General features: G+C 59.3%; 2 protein-coding genes across 6 annotated transcripts; one reads left to right on the top strand and one right to left on the bottom strand.

The window, feature by feature from the left end:
- Positions 1–899: 899 nt before the first annotated feature.
- On the bottom strand, positions 900–8,818 carry LRRC8E (leucine rich repeat containing 8 VRAC subunit E). 3 transcript variants are annotated; one of them, XM_043911708.1, is made up of 3 exons: positions 8,738–8,818; positions 4,971–5,113; positions 900–4,169 (listed from the first exon to the last, which is right to left on the bottom strand). In XM_043911708.1, exons 2-3 carry the CDS (start codon positions 5,106–5,108, stop codon positions 1,917–1,919), a joined length of 2,391 nt encoding a protein of 796 aa, XP_043767643.1. In that variant the 5' UTR covers positions 5,109–5,113; positions 8,738–8,818; the 3' UTR covers positions 900–1,916. The 3 variants fall into 3 exon arrangements, with proteins under 3 accessions (XP_043767643.1, XP_043767641.1, XP_043767644.1); XM_043911706.1 differs by lacking the exon at positions 8,738–8,818 and adding an exon at positions 5,361–5,710; XM_043911709.1 differs by lacking the exons at positions 4,971–5,113; positions 8,738–8,818 and adding an exon at positions 4,729–4,869.
- Positions 5,277–18,041, top strand: PRR36 (proline rich 36). 3 transcript variants are annotated; one of them, XM_043911703.1, is made up of 6 exons: positions 5,277–5,366; positions 13,888–14,162; positions 14,275–14,374; positions 14,609–14,721; positions 14,803–17,013; positions 17,203–18,041. In XM_043911703.1, the coding sequence occupies exons 1-6, from the start codon at positions 5,332–5,334 to the stop codon at positions 17,709–17,711; spliced, it is 3,243 nt and encodes a 1,080-aa protein (XP_043767638.1). In that variant the 5' UTR covers positions 5,277–5,331; the 3' UTR covers positions 17,712–18,041. The 3 variants fall into 3 exon arrangements, with proteins under 3 accessions (XP_043767638.1, XP_043767639.1, XP_043767640.1); XM_043911704.1 differs by lacking the exon at positions 5,277–5,366 and adding an exon at positions 12,579–13,339; XM_043911705.1 differs by lacking the exon at positions 5,277–5,366 and adding an exon at positions 13,385–13,718.
- Positions 18,042–18,678: the final 637 nt, after the last annotated feature.

Here is an 18,678-nt window from a genome sequence, read left to right as displayed (position 1 = left end):
TGGGAATCCAGCGGCGTGATCCCTGCCCTCAGCGACGTGGGGCCAAGGTCAAGGCTAGAGAGTTCCAAGTCAGACTGGCCGTGGGAAATTTGAAGACATCCCTCATCTGTTTAGCTCCTGGACAATGCAGAGTTAGGACCTGGGGTTTGGTTCCTCCACCTGGTGTCTTCGCCACCTACACATTTTCTTCAGCTTGTCTGAAGAGTGCTGGGAAAATGTCCCCATCGGGAACCCTGGGGCGCCCAGGTGAGCAGCTTGCTTCTGCTCTCTGGTGCCTGGAGGAGGCTCACATGTTGGAGACACCATGGAGGTGGGGATCCCAGAAGGTCAGGGTTGGGCAGGCTGTGCCAAGGCCCTGCCCACTCTAGCACGAGAAAACTGATGGGTGTTTATGACTCTCCTGGTGACAACTTACGGGTGAAGCAGATCCAAAACTGTGGAGCCATGAGAATAACTGAATGTAAAGGACAGGCAGTTCTACCAGAGAAAGGCTAGGTAGACGACCACCTGATGTCTCCTGGTTAACTGAGGTCTCTCTTTGCCTCTGCTCCCAGGGAAGAGGCTTATAGCCTTGATTCTGGAAGCTGACTGTTGCCACTGCCTGTATTTGGTCTGGTGGAATAGAAGCCTTAGACAACGGCAGGAGTGGACACAAGGGATCAGACTTATCATTCTCAGACTTCCCTGGGCTGGGTAAGAATCCACCTGCCAACACGGGGGATATGGGTTCGATTCCTGGCCTGGGGAGATTTCACATGCCACGGAGCCACTAAGCCCTTGTGCCGCAGCTACTGAGCCTGTGCTCTGCAAAAGAGAAGTGACCACAATGAGAAACCCATGCACCACGGTTAGAGGAAGCCTGAGTGCAGCATGGAAGGCCCAGCTCAGCCAAAAAAAACTATAGTTCTCATAGTTAGTGTTATTTATTAAGCACCCACTGATATACACTCCCTCACATAGGGAACATTGAAAGAAAGCCCCAGCCTACAGAAAAATGTACCTCCTTTGCAGGTGTTCCAGTCATTAGCACGTCCATGAATAGCCCCCTGGGGGGTCTGGGGGAATGTTGATTGCTTGAAGTTGCCTGCAGAGCTTTTAACTTATGTGAACAGGAGCATTTTCCTGAGGAAGGAGGTGCCCAGCTTTCATCAGATTTCTCAAAGCATCTAGGGATCTAAAACCAAGTTCAGAATCCCTGCTCTCGACACCCAGATATCTGCTCTGTAGGTCAGCATTTCCCAACATTCAGGCCTGGGATGGTCCGAATCAGAATTACCTGGGATGCTTCTGTTTACCAGCAAGTTCCTGGCCTCCAGCCAACGTCCTGAGTCAGCCTTTCAAGGGTGCGGGCTAGGATGTTTTGTTTTGGAGATGTTGATTTCAGCCAAATATGAGAACCATTGCTTTCTGAGTTCAGGTGTCCATAGAAAGCAACTTATAAATAGGAAATAAATATCAAAATTGGGGGGGGGGAGGTTGGTCCCTTATATCTGTGTCCCCTCGTTGGGAGAAAACCCCAGATGTAAGCTGTTTTGGACAGGGGGAAAGGGTTGAAATCCCATTGGGATGAGCCTCCCCCACCCCACCCCCCATATGGGGTACTGTGGTTGCTGTCTGGGGGAGGGCAGCATCTCTGGCCCAGGGCTAGGGGCAGGTCAGCCAAGCCAAAGACACGGGTGTGGTTTTGGTCTGAGAGTCTTCTGACTGAGTTAATCTCTCCAGGATGTTCCACCCCAAATCCACAACCTCCCAGACAAACCAGTCTCAGGATCTTGCCTGGGCTCCATCAACCTGACATGTCTGTTCCTTGTCTCCTGGCTGGGGCCCACTTTGCCACCTCCCTTGAAGATAATGGTAGATTCCGGGGCGGTAGCATCCGGGACGCATTGACCTCAACCTGTCCTCCCTCCCCGGCTTCACTCCGCCTCCATCCGGTCCCGTACCTCCGCCGGCAGCCCGTCGTAAAGGGTGTCCTCCACCAGGAGCCCCGACTTCTTGAGCCCCCCACAGTTGCCGAGCTCTTCCGGCAGTGCTTCCAGCCGGTTGCCCTTGAGCTCCAGGCGGCTGAGGGCCCTGAGGGCCCCCACCTGGGGTGCGAGCTGGCTCAAGTGGTTGTAACCTAGGAGCAGCGTCCGCAGCTTGCGGCAGTAGAAGAGCTCTTCGGGTAGAAACTCCAGGGCATTGTAGGAGAGAGCCAAGTGCTGAAGATTCTGCAGGAGACCCAGCTCGGCTGGCACGGAGTGAAGCCCATTGTGCGAGACGTCCAGCAGGCGGAGGCTGGAGCACATGCCGAGCTGGGTGGGCAGCGTCTCCAGCTTGTTGTGGCTCAGATAGAGCTGCTCAAGGCCCCGCAGCTTCCGCACGTGCTCGGGGACGTAGGCGATCTGGTTGTGCCACAGCCGGAGCGTGAGGAGCTTGCGGCAGTGCTGGAAGCTGAGGATCTCCTCGATGGAACGCAGGTGGTTGTCCCGGAGGTCAAGCTCTTGCAGTGCACCTAGGCTGAAGACGGCATGGGGGATGCGCTCCAGCCCGCAGGCCACCAGCTCCAGCTCCCGCAGTGCCGCCAGCTTCTTGAGGCTGTTCAGTGCCACCAGACGCGCCCCGTCGTTGTGCAGGCTGAGCCGCTGAAGGTGGCCGGCCACATCAGTAACACTGGCGGGAACCTTGCCGGCGTTGCTCCGCAGAGACAGCACCTTCAGCTGCTTCAGTTCCCGGAGGCTCTCAAGGGTGGCCGCCCGGGCCAGCTCTGGGGGGAAGAGACCCTCTAGATGCAGCTCCTCCAGACCGCGCAGCCCAAACACCCACAGGGGCACCTCCCGCAGCTCCTCGCACTTGATTCGGATGACCTTCAGGCGGTCCCGCAGGAAGATCTGTGAGGAGAATGGAAGCCTGGCGGGTGAGTGGAGCAGGCTCAGCTCCTGCAGGTGAACCAGCTGTGAGAGTCCTGGGGGGAAGGTGATGTCACCGATGGCCTCCAGCCGCAGTGCCTCCACCTCGCTGAGCTCAAAGACCGTGTCTGGCAGCCCCGGGAGCATGCAGAGGGCCAGTTCCAGCCGGCCCCGGGAGTTGCGCTGCAGCTTCTGCCGCAGCTTCTCGGCAGTCCACTCGTGGTTGAGGTTGAGCTGCTTCAGGCGGCTCTCGCTGACCTCAGAGAGGAAGACAGCAAAGCGCTTGGAGTAGAGTGAGTCGTACTGGTCGATGAGGTGCAGCATAAAGGCGAAGTCGTTCTTGACATCGGGGATGTCGCCCATGCCGGTTTCCTCCCTCACCGACCGGAAGGAGTACTCCTTGAGGGGCCGGTGGAAGAGCCAATAGAGGGTGTAGAGACAGGTGATCCCGTAGACGCACACGAAGGAGATGTAGCAGAAAGCCAGCTTGGAGAAGAGGTGGGCCTTGGTGTGGTTGCAGCAGAAGCTGGCGTAGCCCGTCACCTCCGAGGTCTCCACCCTGCAGGCCACCAGGAAGCTGATCTTTCCCACATAGACCAGGTTGTAGACCAGGATGGCCAAGAACTTGCAGACCTTGAGCACCGTCTGCCGGATGTACATGGTATATAGGATGTCGCCCTCCTCCACATGCACGCGGAATTTCTTGACCTTTTCAAACAGGGCTTTGGCCTGCTCCCCCTCCTTCTTGTCCAGCAGGGTGACAGCTGGGGGCTCTGTCACCACCTTCTCGGGCTCTGCCAACACCTTCTCCTTCTCGCCCTCCCCTGCCTTCCCCGGCCCTGCTATTGTGGTCACGGTCACTGTCGCCCGCCCAGCTGTGGTGGTGGCAGGGCCCTTGTGGTTCTCCCCGGAGACCTCGGACAGCGCCCGAGTAGTCCATGGCGAGTCAAAACACTTGCCCAGGATGGAGATGAAGTGCTCGATCTTGGAGCTGGTGCCGGGGAACTTGAACCAGAAGCTGGTGCAGACCATGAAGATGAGCGTGTGGATGACCACCAGGTAGGGGAAGTACTTGGCGTACCAGTGGAGGGCCGTCTCGTAGCAGAGCTGGTTGATGAAGCTGTACTGCTGCAGGTCCAGGTTGTTTTTCAGGCCGCTCAACTCCCGGAGGTCCCCCATGGGCTCTGAGACCCCCCGCGGCAGCAGCTGCTGGCACGGGGCTTCAGATAAATTCTCCCGGGGTTCATGACTGGGCAGACAGATGATCTTGTCCTGTGTCACCTGGGGATGGGGGAGAGGATATGAAAGAGGGTGAAGGATCTAGGGCGGCCTGGGAAGCTATAGGAAGAGGAAGCAGGCTGCAAGCAGGAGAGGTCTGCATTGATCCCCAGCTGTCCTCAGCTGGCTGTAACTTTGGAAGAGTCGCTAAAGCTTTGAGCACAGGACTTTGTCTGGAAATACAAGAGCTGGGTTGATTCATGTTCCTCAAAAAGATGTTAAAGACCTAGGGACTTCCCTGCTGGCCCAGTGGCTAAGACTGGGCACTCCCAATGCTGGGAGGCCTGGGTTTGATCCCTAGTCAGGGAACTAGATCCCACATGCCACACCTAAGGGTTCGTGCTTCAACTTAAAAAAAAAAAAATAAAGATCTTACAGGCTGCAAGTAAAAATGCCGCATGAGGCAACTAAGAACTGGTGCAGGCAAATAAATATTAAACAAAAAAATGTTGAAGTCCTAAGCCCCAAATACCTAACCTGTGATTGATGCCTTATCTGGAAATAGTTTGCAGAGCAGATGTAATCAAGTTAAGATGAGGGAGAAATTTGGACACACACTCACACTGAGGGCAGATGCTGTGAAGATACAGTGAGAATGTCCTCTATCAACCAAGGAATGCCTGAGGCCACCAGAGTCTAGACGAGAGGCACAGCCTTCGCAAGGAACCAGCCCTGTCAACACTTTTATTTCGGATGTCCAGTCTCTAGAACTATGATAGGATAAGGGAAGACTTCCGGAATCTCCCAGACCCCGCCCCTTGGAGACCCCGCCCCATCCAGGCCACACCCCGCCCCGCCCCTTACCTGGAGGGTGCAGCCGAAGACCCCGATCATGAGCATGGCTACGGTGAGGTACTCGGCCAGCACGTCCCACCAAGGTTTGAGCACCTTGAAGGCAGGCTGCTGCTCCGTGAACTGCTTGAACTCCGCCACCGGAATCATCCCTCCTGTGAGGAGAGCAGGAAGCGGAGGATGCAGAGAGAGACCCTCAGGAAAGGGCGCCTTGTGAGCCGGGCCCCCAGAAGAGCCAGAAAGACACGCCTCTGCTCCCAGTATCCGCGCTCCGCCCCGCCGAACTCCAGCAGAACCCACAGCTGTGCGCTCCCTTCCCCTCCCCCGCCCCCCAGACCTCACCTCCTTCCTGGAGCCAAGCGACTAAGACTGAATGCTTGGCTTAAGGTGGGAAGTACTTACTGCTCGGTAAGTCCTCGCCACCTCTGTTCCCAGGGACCCCTGCCTCGCTGGGACTGGGCTTGCCCTCTCAGAGCTCAGGAGGGGCATTCCACGAGGCCGCTGCTCCACCGCTCGCCGGTGTGGCCTTCTCCCCGAGCCCAGGCATCTCCTCCCACACTTGACGCCAGTCCCAAACACTTCGCTCTGCTTCCTTGACTCCGGACACCCGGTACCCAGGCGGCCAGCCCCGGATCCCTCCGTCACTGGACCACAGAGAGTCCCGAGACTCGGGACTTCCGGGGCGTGGACCCCCACCCCCTTCAGGGGCGCTCCGGGCACCACCTCCAACCTCCAACCGGAAAAGCCGGCTGGAGCCTGGCTCTGGTTACGGGCCCCAGGGGCAGGGAGTGGCGGAGCTGAAGGCTTGTCGGCCCTGGGGGCGGGGGGCGGGGGGGGGGCGGGTTGGCAGGGACGAGGACACCTGGGTTTCTGGTGGGGCCAGTGTTTAGGATCTGCTGCGGAAAACGGATACCCGAAAGGCAAGGGCTGAGGGGCAAAGAATCAGGAAATGGAAAACTCACAGGGAGAGAGCCAGGGTGACACCTACGACTACAACGTCTAGGACGGGGCTGGGCTGCCAGGCTCCTGGGCGGCCGGCCTACTCTGTCTGTCCCTGGGTTTCATTTTAGACCAAGGTATCATTATTTCAGATACAGACAGCCAGGCGCAAGTCACTCGGGGGCGTGGACCACAAGCTGGTACAGCACCCTCCCAGACAGGCAGCCCTGCAGCCTCTCTTCCCAGGTCTGGAAGGGGAGAGAAAGGAAGGCAGCAAGGCCCCCACTGTCTCCGAGGGGGCTCCTAGGCCGGTCCATCTCCCCTTCCCAGCACCCATGCTCCCCAATATAAAGCCCCTGTTTCTCATCCTTCTCACGCTTCCCAGATGGCACAGTGGTCAAGAACCCACTTGCCAATGCAGGAGATGCAAGAGACGCAGGTTTGATCCCTGGGTGGGGAAGATCCCCTGGAGGAGGAAATGGCTACCCACTTCAGTATTCTTGCCTGGAGAATCCCAGGGACAGCGGAGCCTGGGGGCTATAGTCCATGGGGTCGCAAAGAATCGGACATGACTGAGCACAGATGCCTGTTTCTCATGTAGGTTTCCTGGGCCCTGTGGTCCTCATCCTGATAGCTTGTCACTGGCTGGGCAAGGAAGGGAGGCGTCTGAGTCATCGGATCATCCTCCAGCCTCCCACCCATCTCCTGGGGGGCAGGGCCTGGCCTCTGTCCCACACTTCAGCCAATTGCTCTGATACCTCCATGCCTCCCTCTTTGGTCCCCATAACCCTGGAAGGCCTTCTATTACTACTGAATGAGGACAAGGTGGAAGTGGGCGGGGCTGTAGGATGCAGGCCCCGCCCAGCCGGCTGAAGTCAGGGCAGTCCACCACACCCCTTAATCCCACCAGGGATGGCAGGCAAGGGAAGGGACACACCTGCCTACACCCGGTCTCCAGGGGCCCCTGACTCAGGCCCTGACTCACCCAGCACCAGGCTCACACAAGGGGGTACATAGAACACAGGATCCCTCACCCAGTGACCCAGCCCTTGCGCTGAGTTTCACAACCTGTCCTCAACAACAAGCCCAGTAAAGGTGCCCACCCCCCACCAGTGCATCACAGGCTTCAGACACCAGGGAATCTGACAGAAACACACCCAGGGCAACTCCACAGCCCCCAGGGGCCAAATTGCAGCCACCAAGTGGGACAAAACCCTGGGGGCATTCTAGTGTGTACGCACCAGTGCACGTGTGTACAAGCTGAAAGGAGACTCAGGACCGGAGACACAGCCATACACTCTCTTCCAGTTCTGGCCACCCACTATTCTCCCTGCCCTGGCCACCTGCCCCTGCAAGGGACACTGCTTCAATTAAGAATGGTGACTCTTAGCAGAAATGCCACACAGACAGGCAGGGAGGACCAGCTTCCTGCCCCCGAGGTCCTGCCACCCTTCAGGACACATCTCACAATTGTGGAAGCTCTGCCATTGGCCATCCCAGACCCACAATCAAAAGCAAGAAGGCAGAGACACCCAGGGTCCCCAACGGATGGGTCAGAGGCTCCCACGGAGCAAGGTGTATACACAACAAAGGCAGACATGGGGTTATCATTATCTGTCTCCATGACTCAATCTTGACTGTTTGGAACCTGCCATTAAGTTTCCCCCAGACACAAGACTGGCCCCCCTTTGTCTGAACCAGGCTGGTGGGAGGGCTAGGGGAGAAAGCCTCATGGGGGTGTGGGGACAGAGAACTTAAGGCCACCAGATGCTTTCGGTGTCTTGTTTCATCCCAACTCCAGGAGCATGGATGTGGAGACCCTTATTTCCCAGACTCGGGGAAGTGAAATAACTCATTCAAGGTGTCCCAGCTTGTGACAAGCAGCATTTGAGGGAGACCCCCTGAGTCCTGTCCATCTGATCACAGGCACTCTGTTCCAGGTTGAGCAAGAACATCTCACTGAGGTGAAGCATCTTTGCCAGGGAGCCTCAGAAGGGGGCTCCTTCCGGTAGAGAAGAGATGGAGGGAGGATGGCTGCTCTGCCTACCAGGCTAAGTTGTCCTTGTCAGCCTCTGAACAGGAAATTGCCCCCTACGTAGCCTTAGCTCTGCCTACCCATGCCTCACCCTTGCTTCTCTCTCATGCCTCCCTCGAGCCCCCACCTTGCCTCTAAACACTGGCAGCGGTGGTGGGTGCCCCGATCCCCCCGACCCCCATTTCCACCCACCGCCCAAGCTAAGCGGCAAAGAAGAAACAGTGACAGTTGTCAGCCCCGAAATGGGCCTTGGAGGGCATTCGGTTTAACCTTTGACTTCTACACGAGGGAGAAATTATGGTCGGGGGTGGGGGGGCAGTAGCAGCAGAGCCAGTTCTGGGCCTTAGGCCTGGGGAGTCCCAACCTAGTACTTTTCCAAGCTGCCCTTCCAGGACTGGGGCTTCTGGGGAGTCTTTAGGTTCAAGGGACCTGGAAGGGACAGCCTGGGGAGGCCCCCACGTGTTAGGGTTCTGGGAGGTGAGGGGCTCGCTGGGATGAGCTGTCACTGGCAAGAGGAGAGGGGAACAGGGTATCAAGACGCCCAGGGTGGACCCTAGCTGTTCGATCTTCACTCTGTCCTTGGCCAGGCCTGCCGGGCTCCCTGGATAGGCGCCCTTGGGCTGGCCAGGGCCGGGCCTCTCTCTGCACCGCCCCCCCTCACCCCCCACCCCCCGCCCAGCTCCTTCTGTGCCCCAGACGGCTTAGGGCTCAGGTCGCAGGGCCAGCCGCACCTCCGGCGGTCCTCCTGTGGGCCAGGTCCTCAGCCCACCACCGGGTCCCCAAGCGCGGAGAGCCACCTACTCACCTCACGGGCCAGACGCTGTTTCCAACTCCTGTGTCCCGGGGAGCTGAGCGGCCCGGACTCCCGCGGAGTTCGCGGGCGGGACTGGGTGAGTCAGGGCGGGCGGGACCGGAGCCGCGGGCTGCCCCGCCCCGCCCCGCCCACCAGCCGTCTCGGCCCCGCCTCCCTTCGGACGCTCCCGGACTGCCGGTACCGTAGGCTAGCCGGAGGTAGGCGAGCCTAACCCTGAAGTCCCCGGGGAGGGGAGGGGCTCGTCGGAGGAGCAGAAACGGTAGAATTCTGGGCTCCGCTGCAGTGGGGCGGACCTGGCATGAGGGACCCTGAGAGGGGCTGAAGGCGCTGGACGCCCAAAGCCAACCTGAGAGTACCTTTCTGGGAGCTAAGCTATATAGACTAGTCAGTAACAGGTGGAGCTACTTGGCTTTGAAACTCAAACAGGGAATCCGTGATCAGGGCCCAAGGGAGGGCGGGGCGCTTTCTCCTTCCTGCTGTGACCACCCAACCAGGGGACGCTCTCCACTGGGGAGGAGACAGAGTCCGGGGTCAGAGGGCTCTGGGAGCCAAGGTTGGAGTCCAATCTGGGAGGTCTGCTTCTCAAAGGGAGACCCTGCTGCCCCAACCCCCACGATTTCCTCCCCACTTTGGGAGGCCTGCACTAGATCTCAGACAAGACTTTTACCTTGATCTGCTCTGTCTGCTAGATTCAAAGGAGAGGAGACCTGAGAAGGTAGGAGAGTGAGGCCCTATCTCTCATGGGGAAAACGAGCCCACAAGTTCACCAGATTAGAGATACTCTGAAACCTCGAGGGTTGGGACCCCCTAAGCTTAGGTTCCTCTGTGAAATCTGGCAATGGGCATGACCCCCTTGCAGAAGTACCTGTGGGCTCGGCCACAGGCCACCCAAAGACAAACCTTCTTTGTGTGGACAAGATAAGTGAGGCTATCTTCTCTCTCAGAGCTTCTGCTCTATTGGAGTGTGTCTGTGTGTGGATGGGGGTGGAGAGAGGGAGAGGGTAAGAATGTGTGTAATTAAGGAACAAGATAATGTCAATTTGTGACAAATGCTGTGGTGGTGCAGTGGAAAAGAATCTGCCTGCCAGTGCAGGAGAAGCAGGTGGGGAAGGACCCCTGTAGAAGGAAATGGCAACCCTCTCCAGGATTCTTGCCTGGAGAATCCCATGGACAGAGGAGTGGTGGACTATAGCCCATGGTGTCTCAAAGAGTCATACATGACTGAGTCATTGAGCATGCACTTATGCTGTGCATATAGCAAAACAGGGTGAGGTGAAGTGGTAGCAAAGGGGCCTTTTGAGATGAATAGCTTCTCCTTTTCCTCTAGCCTCTGGAGTAGCTCCTTGAGATCCATGTCCTGAGGGTTTGTTCTCAGCTATATGCTGGGATGCGTGTCTTGTCACACACTGCTTTGCACTCCTGTGCAATAGTCTCTGCGGTCACTGGAACTGAAGCCCCACGGGCCCTAGACACATATCTTTTCTGACACTTCACATGGTGCCTGGCACACAGTGGGCATTCAGTAAATAATGGATGGGTGCTTAGTTCAGGCTCTTCTTCATGCAGACCCCGAGGCAAGGAATTAGATGGCAATAGTTTCTCTGGAAGGTGAACTCAGGAAGGATTAACCATGAGCCAGTGGGGAAGAGAAGGAAGCCAGTACGTGTTAATGACGGCAGCTCTGGGAGATGATGGCAGATGCACCTCCAAGGTGTCCCACCCAAGTGGCGGAGGAGTGGAAGCATTGTTGCACCAGCTTCTGTCTGTCGTGGCTGAGGGCTTTGCTGGAGACTGGGGTGGAGGGGGGCGTTCACGCCTTGGGACTCCTGACTTTCCCTGCATGTGGGGACTCTGGGTGCTCAGAGGATATAGCAGGGGCTGTATGGGATCTGTCACAGGTACAAACGCTTGAGTGGAATGTCTTAGCCATATGACATACATGCAGTGCTTCCCAGTGGTCCTTCAGAAAGACTGCCTACTTTACATTCCCATTGGTAATTCATGAGTTTCCCCACATGCATACTATACAAGTTTTTAAACAATTGTGGTAATGTACACACACATAACAAAGAATTTGCCATCCTAACCATTTTTAAGGGTACAGCTCATTGGCATTAAGGGCTTCCCTGCTGGCTCAGGAGGTAAAGAATCTGCCTGCAATGCACATTGATCCCTGCAATGCAGGTTTGATCCCTGGGTCAGGAAGATCCTCTGGAGAAGGAAATGGCAACCCACTCCAATATTTTTGCCTGGAGAATCCCATGGACAAGAGGAGCCTGGAGGGCTGTAGTCCTTGAGGTCCCCAAACAGTCAGACACAAGTGAGCAACCAATACTCTCACTTCAGTGGCATTAAGTAATTTCACAGAGTTAGGCAACCATCCCCACCATCCATCTTCAGAACTTTTTTCATTTTGAAAAAAATGAAACTCTGTTGTCATGGAACACGAATTCACTATTCCTCTCCCCCAGCCCCTGGCACTTAGCATTATACTGTCCATCTCAATAAATCTGCATCCTCTGGGGATCTCATATAAGTGGATCACAGTGGCTGTATCATTTTACATTCCCACTAATGGTACACAAGTGTTCTTATTTCTCCATATTCTCACCAATACTTGATTGTTTATAACCAGCTTTTAAGGTTTTGTGAGCCTGAGGTAGCTATCTATTGCTGTGTAACAAACTGCCCCAAAACCTACTGCTGTGTGACAACTGCCCCAAAACTTAAGACAACAAGAATTTACTGTCTGACAGTTTATCAGGGCTTCCCTGGTGGCTTACCAATGAAGAATCTACCTGCAATGCAGGAGACACAAGAGAAAAAGTGTTTGATTCCTGGGTCGGGAAGATCCCCAGAGGAAGAAATGGCCACTCACTCCAGTATTCTTGCCTGGGAAATCCCATGGACAGAGAAACCTGGTGGGCTATAGTCCATAGGGTCACAAAGAGTCAGACTCGACAGAAACTTGAGCACACATGCAGTTTCTCAGGGTCAGGAATCCGTCAGAGTGGCTACAATGAGTGGTTCAAAAGTTTCCCTTCCCTGGACCCCAACAACCATTGAGTTGCTTTCTATCACTGTCTATAGATTAGCTTGCAGTTTCCAGGAGGTTGTATGAATGGGACCACACAGGGCATTCTCAAGCTCTCTATATGAACAAATGTGATGGGGACAAGGTGGGGGAGAGGGAGCCAGTTCCTTGGGATGGGATAGTGGGTAGCTAAAAGTCTGGAGAGATTGGGCTTGGGAGCAGAGAGCCCAGTGTTTCTGTGGGGTCGATGTGGTCTTTTATTTTTTAATTAATTGATTTGGCTGCACTGGGTCTCAGTTGCAGCACATAGGATCTTCAGTCTGTGTTGCGACACGCAGAACCTTTAGTTGCAGCAGGCGAACCCTTAGTTGCAGCATGTGGGGTCTAGTTCCCTGGGTTGGGAGGGTAGCCACTGGACCACCAGGGAAGTCCCCAATGTGGTTTTGAGTATAAGCGGAGGTGCAGGAGGGCACCTGACACTGTGCCCCAGCTCAGGGCGGCTGAAGATGGCCATCTCCCTCTTCATGCTTCTATCCCCTCCATGCCACAATCCCCTATCAAGATACTCCAGGTGGCCCCTGCACCAGTTGGCAAGTCACCAAAATGACACCTCTACTCCCTCAGGCTGGGCCGGGAAACCTCGAACGGAATTTCTTCAGCTCCTTCATGCACCAGTTTTGACACCTCCAGCCCCCCCCCCCCCCAATAATCTCATCTTCTCAAAGCCTGGCTCTATCCGGAAGCCTTTGCTGACTTGACTTTATGTGACCTGGGAGGGTATGGAGAGCGGGGGTGCGCTGCCCTGTAGAAGGTTGGGTCACCTCTCACAGTCTCGGTCTCTCTCTCCCCCTTATTCTTTTTTCCTCTCTTCCCCCAAATCGGGGGCTACCCCTACTTTCCCAGGGCTTCATTCTCCCACCAGTCCCCCGAGCTCCACGAGATAGGAGGTTTCCTGGGGTCTGTGAAAAAGCTTTGGGTAAAAGAGAGGTGGAAGCCCCAGGAAACCTGGGTCTGGGGGCAGCCTCTGCGGTAGCGAAGGCGAAGACTGGGCCAGGGACATCGAGAGGCCGGATTGGCGAACTGGGCACGAGGCGCGATGGTCCCGCCCCCTGGTTGCCAGGGCCCAGCCTATCCGCGTTCAGGCGGGCCTCGGGTCTCCAGGTGGTTGGGTGGGGGCCTGGGCAGGTGTGTACGGCAGCGGCTGGGGAAGAGGGGGTTAGACTGGATCGGAGACCCCAAGGGATTACCCCCAGTCCCCGAAGCCCCTCCGGTTGGGTGTCTGAGGTGCTCAGGCGCAGCCGCAGAGAAGCCGCCTCTACATCCCACGCGCTCCCCCCTCCCCACTCAATTCCGCGCGCTCCCGCCTGCGCCTTCCCGGTCTACATCCAGCGCACGCGCCCCCTTCTACCCCGCCCGCCGCCAAGGGCCGGGCCCGCCTCACCGCGCCGCCGCCCGCCGCCCCCTCCCCTCGCCTGGCCTCCGCAGCCACCGCCGCGGCGCTCCCACCCGGCCCCACCCCAGGGGATCCAGCGTGGAGCGGAGGGAGACCGAAGCCCGAGGTGAGCAGTGGCGCGAGCAGGTGGAAGGGCGATGCGGACCAGGGCCCAGCGGGCGCAGGGGGACGGGCTCGGAACGCGGCTCTTTGTCTCCGCAAGCCCGTGCGCGGGCAGCCGGGACCGCTCCTCCTCCCGGCAGGTGCCGGCATCTCTCCCGGAGGCCCGGGACTGCTCTGGGGGCTGGCGAGGGGATCCGGGCGTGTGCTCATCCCTTCATCTGGAACCTGTGGCAGCTCCCTGGCCCGACGCTGGTGGTCAAGACCCTGAGAGGGCGAGGGGTAGGTGGGTTGATCTCTGGTCCTGAGAGGGAGCAGAGGCAGGCGTGGCCTGGAGGAAAGGCGATAAGGACGAGGCTTGGGGACCACCGTGAGCAGCTGCGCTGGTGAGCTGGTGAGTGGTGGGTGGGTGGAAGGAAGTGGATCCAAGCAGAGGTTTGGGCGCCCATGGTTGGTGACGCAGGAGAAGGAGCAGAGAGGTTCCAGGACCCAGAGCCTTGCAGGCAGCATAGCGATCCAGGACCTGGGATGCTGATTAATCTGTTTCTTCGTCAGGTGCTGGATGGACAAGAGGGACAAGTCCAGGGCAGCGGCCGCTGGTCGCCCGCCCGCTTCTCGCCCTCCCGGCCTTCCAATCCCCAAGCCCGCAGGGTCTCCACGACCCCCTCCTCCAGTAACCAGCGCGGCTCTCCGAGTTCTGGGAGCAGCAGCAGCCGCAGGGCGAGGGCCCCTGGCAGAGCGAACCGGGGGCATCCGGGGAGCCGCTCTCCCGGAGGTTACTCCCCAGGTGGGACCAACGAGGAGCTCTGGGACGGGCCCCCGGAGCCCAGGTACTTCAGCCTCTTTCCCTGATTCTGACCCCATCTTGCCTCCCCTCCTCTGAGGCACCAGCTTTTCCTTGATATCTGGGGCACCTGCATTGACTCGGCCTTCTCCCCACAGCCTCCAGGCCCCCAGCAGCTGGGAGAGGGGAGCGGGCCCCTGCCAGGACCCCAGGCTCAGGCTGTATCTCTAGCCCTGGGCATGCCAGCGCGCCCACCAGGTAACACACCCGCCCCCACCCCCTAGTCCCTTAGGCAAGGGTTAGTGTCTCCATCTGGAAGCCTTTAATTAAAGTGTGTGGGAGCACTTGCTGATCACTGGGCGCAAATTGGTGAAAGCTGTTATTGGCTGGCAGAGAGAGCATATGCCCCATTTTACAGATGGGGAAATGTAGACTTGGGAGAGGAAATAGGAGCTGGAGCTCTGCCCTGATCGCAGGCCCTCCTGTCCCCAGACCAGGCCTTCTTGGGCAGAAGGGGCTCCGTCCCCCAGCTGAGGAACCTGCAGCCAGAGGAAAAGCCACAGATTCACCCAGAAGGAGCACCCTTAGTACTGGGGCACGGAGAGGTATGTAACTTGGGGGAGGAACCAGAGGGGTTCCTGAGCTGTGAAGTATTGGTGACCTTCGGCCTTCTGTTTTGTCCCCAGACTCTTCTGGGTCCACCCCAGCCATCCCCTCCCCGGTCAATTCCTGTCGGCCCCGGGCTGCGGGCGCTGAGGTGGGTGTCCCTCGGGCAGCTCCAAGTGCCCGGCTCCGGCCCCCGACGACTGAGGCTTCCAAGAAGTCAGTGAGCAGCGCCCCAGAGCGAAGCGCGGCGGAGCCGAGCCCTGCCTCCAGGAGGCGACCCAGCGCAGGCGGGAGCCTCCAGAGGCCAACCTCACGCCCCCTGGGCTCTAGCGTCACCCCTGTATCCTCCCCAGTCCGCTCTGGAGCCTCCCGGGCTGGAGCACCCCGGGCTCTTGTTCAGCCCAAGTCGAAAGGACTGCAGACTCTTCGCGCCCCGCAGGCCACATCCCCCAGGAAGGGCGCAGCCCCAGTGAGGGGCCTTTCTCCTCCTCTGGCCAAATCCTCTCTACCTTGTCCTACCGCACCGCCTCCGCGTGTCCCAACCACTCCCTGTCGGGACGCACTTCCTCCTTCTCCACCGACCACGCCCCCTTCCCAGGCCCTCAGCCGGTCTTTGACCACGCCCCATCCACTAGCCCCTCCCTCTCCGGCTCCGCCCTCTCTGCTGACCCTCCCCTCTCCGCCGGCCACACCTCCTTTGCAGGCTCCACCCACACACCTGGGTACATCTTTTCCGGAGGGGTCCGCCTCTCCCTTGGACATGGCCCCTCTTCTGGCATCAGTCCCTCCATCAGTTTCACCTGCTCTGCATAGTGTACTCCCCACCGAGGCGTCTTTGACTTTACCTCCTTTTCCACCTCTCCCCTCTCCCTTAGCCACACCGCCTTCCGCAAGTCCTCTACCACCAGCCGCTGCCCCCCTACAAGCCCCTCAGTCTCAGGCAGCATCTGTGAGGAACCTGCCCTCTCCCCTAGCCACACCCCCTCCTCAGGCTCCTTCCGCTCTGGCCACGCCCCCTCCGCAGGCCAGTCCTGTGTCTCCACCTCTTCAGGCCACGCCCTATACACTGGACACGCCTCCCACACCCCCTCCACAGGCCACACCCTCTCAGACCACACTCTCTCTTCAGGGTCCTCCTCGTTCAGAGTCTCCCTCTCCCCTGGTCAGGCCCCTGCTACAGACTCCACCTCCTCTGGCTACTTCCCCTCGACAGGCCGCTCCTATACAGACACCATCTCTAGCCTCACCACCTCTGCGGACGACCCCTCCTCCGCTGGCCGTGCCTCATCCGCACTCTCCACCTTCTCTGACCACGCCTCCTGTACAGGCCACTCCCCCTCATCAGAGCCTGCCTCCTCTGCTGGCTCCACCTTCTCTGGCCTCACCTCCTTTGCAGGCCCCACCCTCTCCTCCCCCTGCTTCATCTCTGCATGATCCTCCCTCTCTTCGGGCTCAGCCCCCACAGAGGGGTCTACCTTCTCTGGCCTCGTCTCCTCTTCAGGCCCCCACTTCTCCCCCTGCTTCACCCCCTCTGCAAGACTCTCCCTCTCCCCTGGCCACACCTCCTCCGCGGGCTCTACCTTCTCTGAGCACGCCCCCTTTACAGGCCGCTCCTCCTCCTCCAAGCCTGCCTCCTCTGCAGGCTCCACCTTCTCTGGCCTTGCCCCCTCTTCAGGCCCCTCCTTCTCCCCCTGCTTCACCCCCTCTGCAAGACTCTCCCTTTCCCCTGGCCACACTCCCTCCGCGGGATCCGCCTTCTTTGAGCACGCCCCCTTTACAGGCCACTCCTCCTCTGAGCCTGCCTCCTCTGCAGGCTCCACCTTCTCTGGCCTCTCTCCCAATGCAGGGGGTTCCCTCTCCCTCTGCTTCATCCCCTCTGCAAGACCCTCCCTCTTCTCTGATCACGCCCCCACCACGTGCTCCACCTTCCCTGGCATTGCCGACTTTGCAGACCCCTCCCTCTCCCCCTGCCTCACCTCCTCTGCAGGCCCCACGCCGCCCTCCAACCCCGGGTCCCGATGCCCCCATCTCGGGCCCACGGCTGACCCTGGCGCTGGCCCCAGCCCCACCGCCGCCGCCGTCGCGCAGCCCGTCTAGTACGCTGAGTGGCCCGGACCTGGCGGGCCACAGCAGCAGCGCCACCAGCACGCCCGAGGAGCTGCGCGGCTACGACAGTGGGCCTGAGGGCGGCGCCGCAGCCTCTCCGCCTGCCGATGCCGAGCTCGCCGCCTGCCACCCGGCAGCTTGGAGCCGAGGTTCCGCTCCGCCTCTGGCCATCCGCAGCACCCCAGGTAAGCAGTCCTCCGGACTCTGCGGAGCAGTAGAAGGGGCGAGGTCTGGGATGTGAGAGGGCGGGGTCGGAGGCGAGGCTTGGGGGCAAGACAGTTGGGTCTGAGGGCGGAGCTGAAGGGGGGGCGGAGTCTCGTGGCGGGGGTGGGGCTTCCCGCTCTCTCTGAGCATCCCGGCTCCACTCCTCGCAGGAGCGCCCCTGCCTTGGTCTCCTGCATCCGGGTCGGGCTCTGCTGATGGCTTGTGCACCATCTATGAGGCTGAAGGTCCCGAGTCGGCGAGCCCCGCCACAGACGCACTGGATCCCGGGCCCGGGCCCGGCGCGGGCGGTGGGAAGGCGGCGGCCGGAGCTGCGGCTGGTGCGGCCTCTCGTGGCGCGAAGCCGGCGCGCTTGGGAGAGCTGCCGCTGGGGGCGCTGCAGGCCAGCGTCGTGCAGCACCTGCTGAGCCGGACGCTGCTGCTAGCTGCGACAGAGGAGGCTGCGGGAGGCAGCGGTGGTCCAGGTGGCGCCGGGGGTGGCGGCAGCGCGGGGGGAGCCCGCACTGCGCTGAGCGACGCCGAACTGGGCCGCTGGGCCGAACTGTTGTCGCCGCTGGACGAGTCCCGCGCCAGCATCACCTCAGTCACTAGCTTCTCCCCAGATGACGTGGCTTCCCCGCAGGGTGACTGGACCGTGGTAGAGGTGGAGACCTTCCACTGAGCCCGACCCTGTTCCCGCCCGCCCACCCCACCCCTGCCTTAGGTTCGCCCCTCTAGTTACACCTCAAAGGTCTTAGATCTCTTCCTCCCTTCCTCCAGGAGTCCGGCTTCCAGTGGATTGGCCTCAGTCCCTTTAGAGCCCTAGAATTTTGGTCCTGGCTTGCGACCCAACACCTTTGGCCAAGGCCCTCCCCTTGAGCCCCTCGCCTTTGGCCTAGAACGCGTTCCTGCACCCCTCGAGCCCCGTCCCTCCCTCGGCCTAGGCTCTCCCCGGTGTCCAGTGTATTGTCTACCGCGCGCAGCCCGAGTTTGCAATAAAGCGGAGGCTGAGGCCTGTTTACTTTCTTCTTCGCGGTCGCGGGCTGGGGGCTTACCGGGCGCATCCGACAGCAGGGCGGCGCGAGGGGCCAGGTGGGCCGTGCTGGAGGCTGTGCACAGCAGGTTGTAGCTCTGGTTGAAGGCTTTCCCCAAAGTTCCTCCACTTAGGGTAGGGGCGTGCAAGGAGGAGCTGCGGTGGGATCAGGAAATGCTGAGGGTCCCCGTGGTCTAGCACCGTGCACCCACCCCCGTGCGTGAATGTAGGTATTCTTATGCCCGACTTCTCATGGAAATATCAAGTGCAGGTGGGGCTGCCTGACCAAGTGAATGAACGAGGTATGCCCGGTGTGGCCAGCTGACCAAGCTCTTCTCACACTCTGCCTCAGGAGCAGGCACTCCTTGGGGGGTCGGGGAAGACACAGGGAGGGATTGCTTGGATCTCAGGAAAGAGCGCAAGCCACTTCCTGAGGTTCTTCCTCACAGTGTGCACCCCTTTACTTTCCATGCCCTGGGGTGTCAGAGGGAGACAGGAGAGGCCTGAGACTGATGGCCATCTCGGGTCTCTCCAGGGCCTCCCAAGAGCTGCTCACCAAGAAGGCTGCAGTGCAAAAGGCAGGCCCGCAGCTGAACCCTGGGCTTGGAAAGGGGAG

The sequence above is a fragment of the Cervus elaphus genome, chromosome 9 (assembly GCF_910594005.1).
Source record: "Cervus elaphus chromosome 9, mCerEla1.1, whole genome shotgun sequence".
Taxonomy (NCBI): domain Eukaryota; kingdom Metazoa; phylum Chordata; class Mammalia; order Artiodactyla; family Cervidae; genus Cervus; species Cervus elaphus.
Note: the sequence above shows the minus strand (reverse complement) of the source record. Positions and strands in the feature narration are given on the sequence as shown.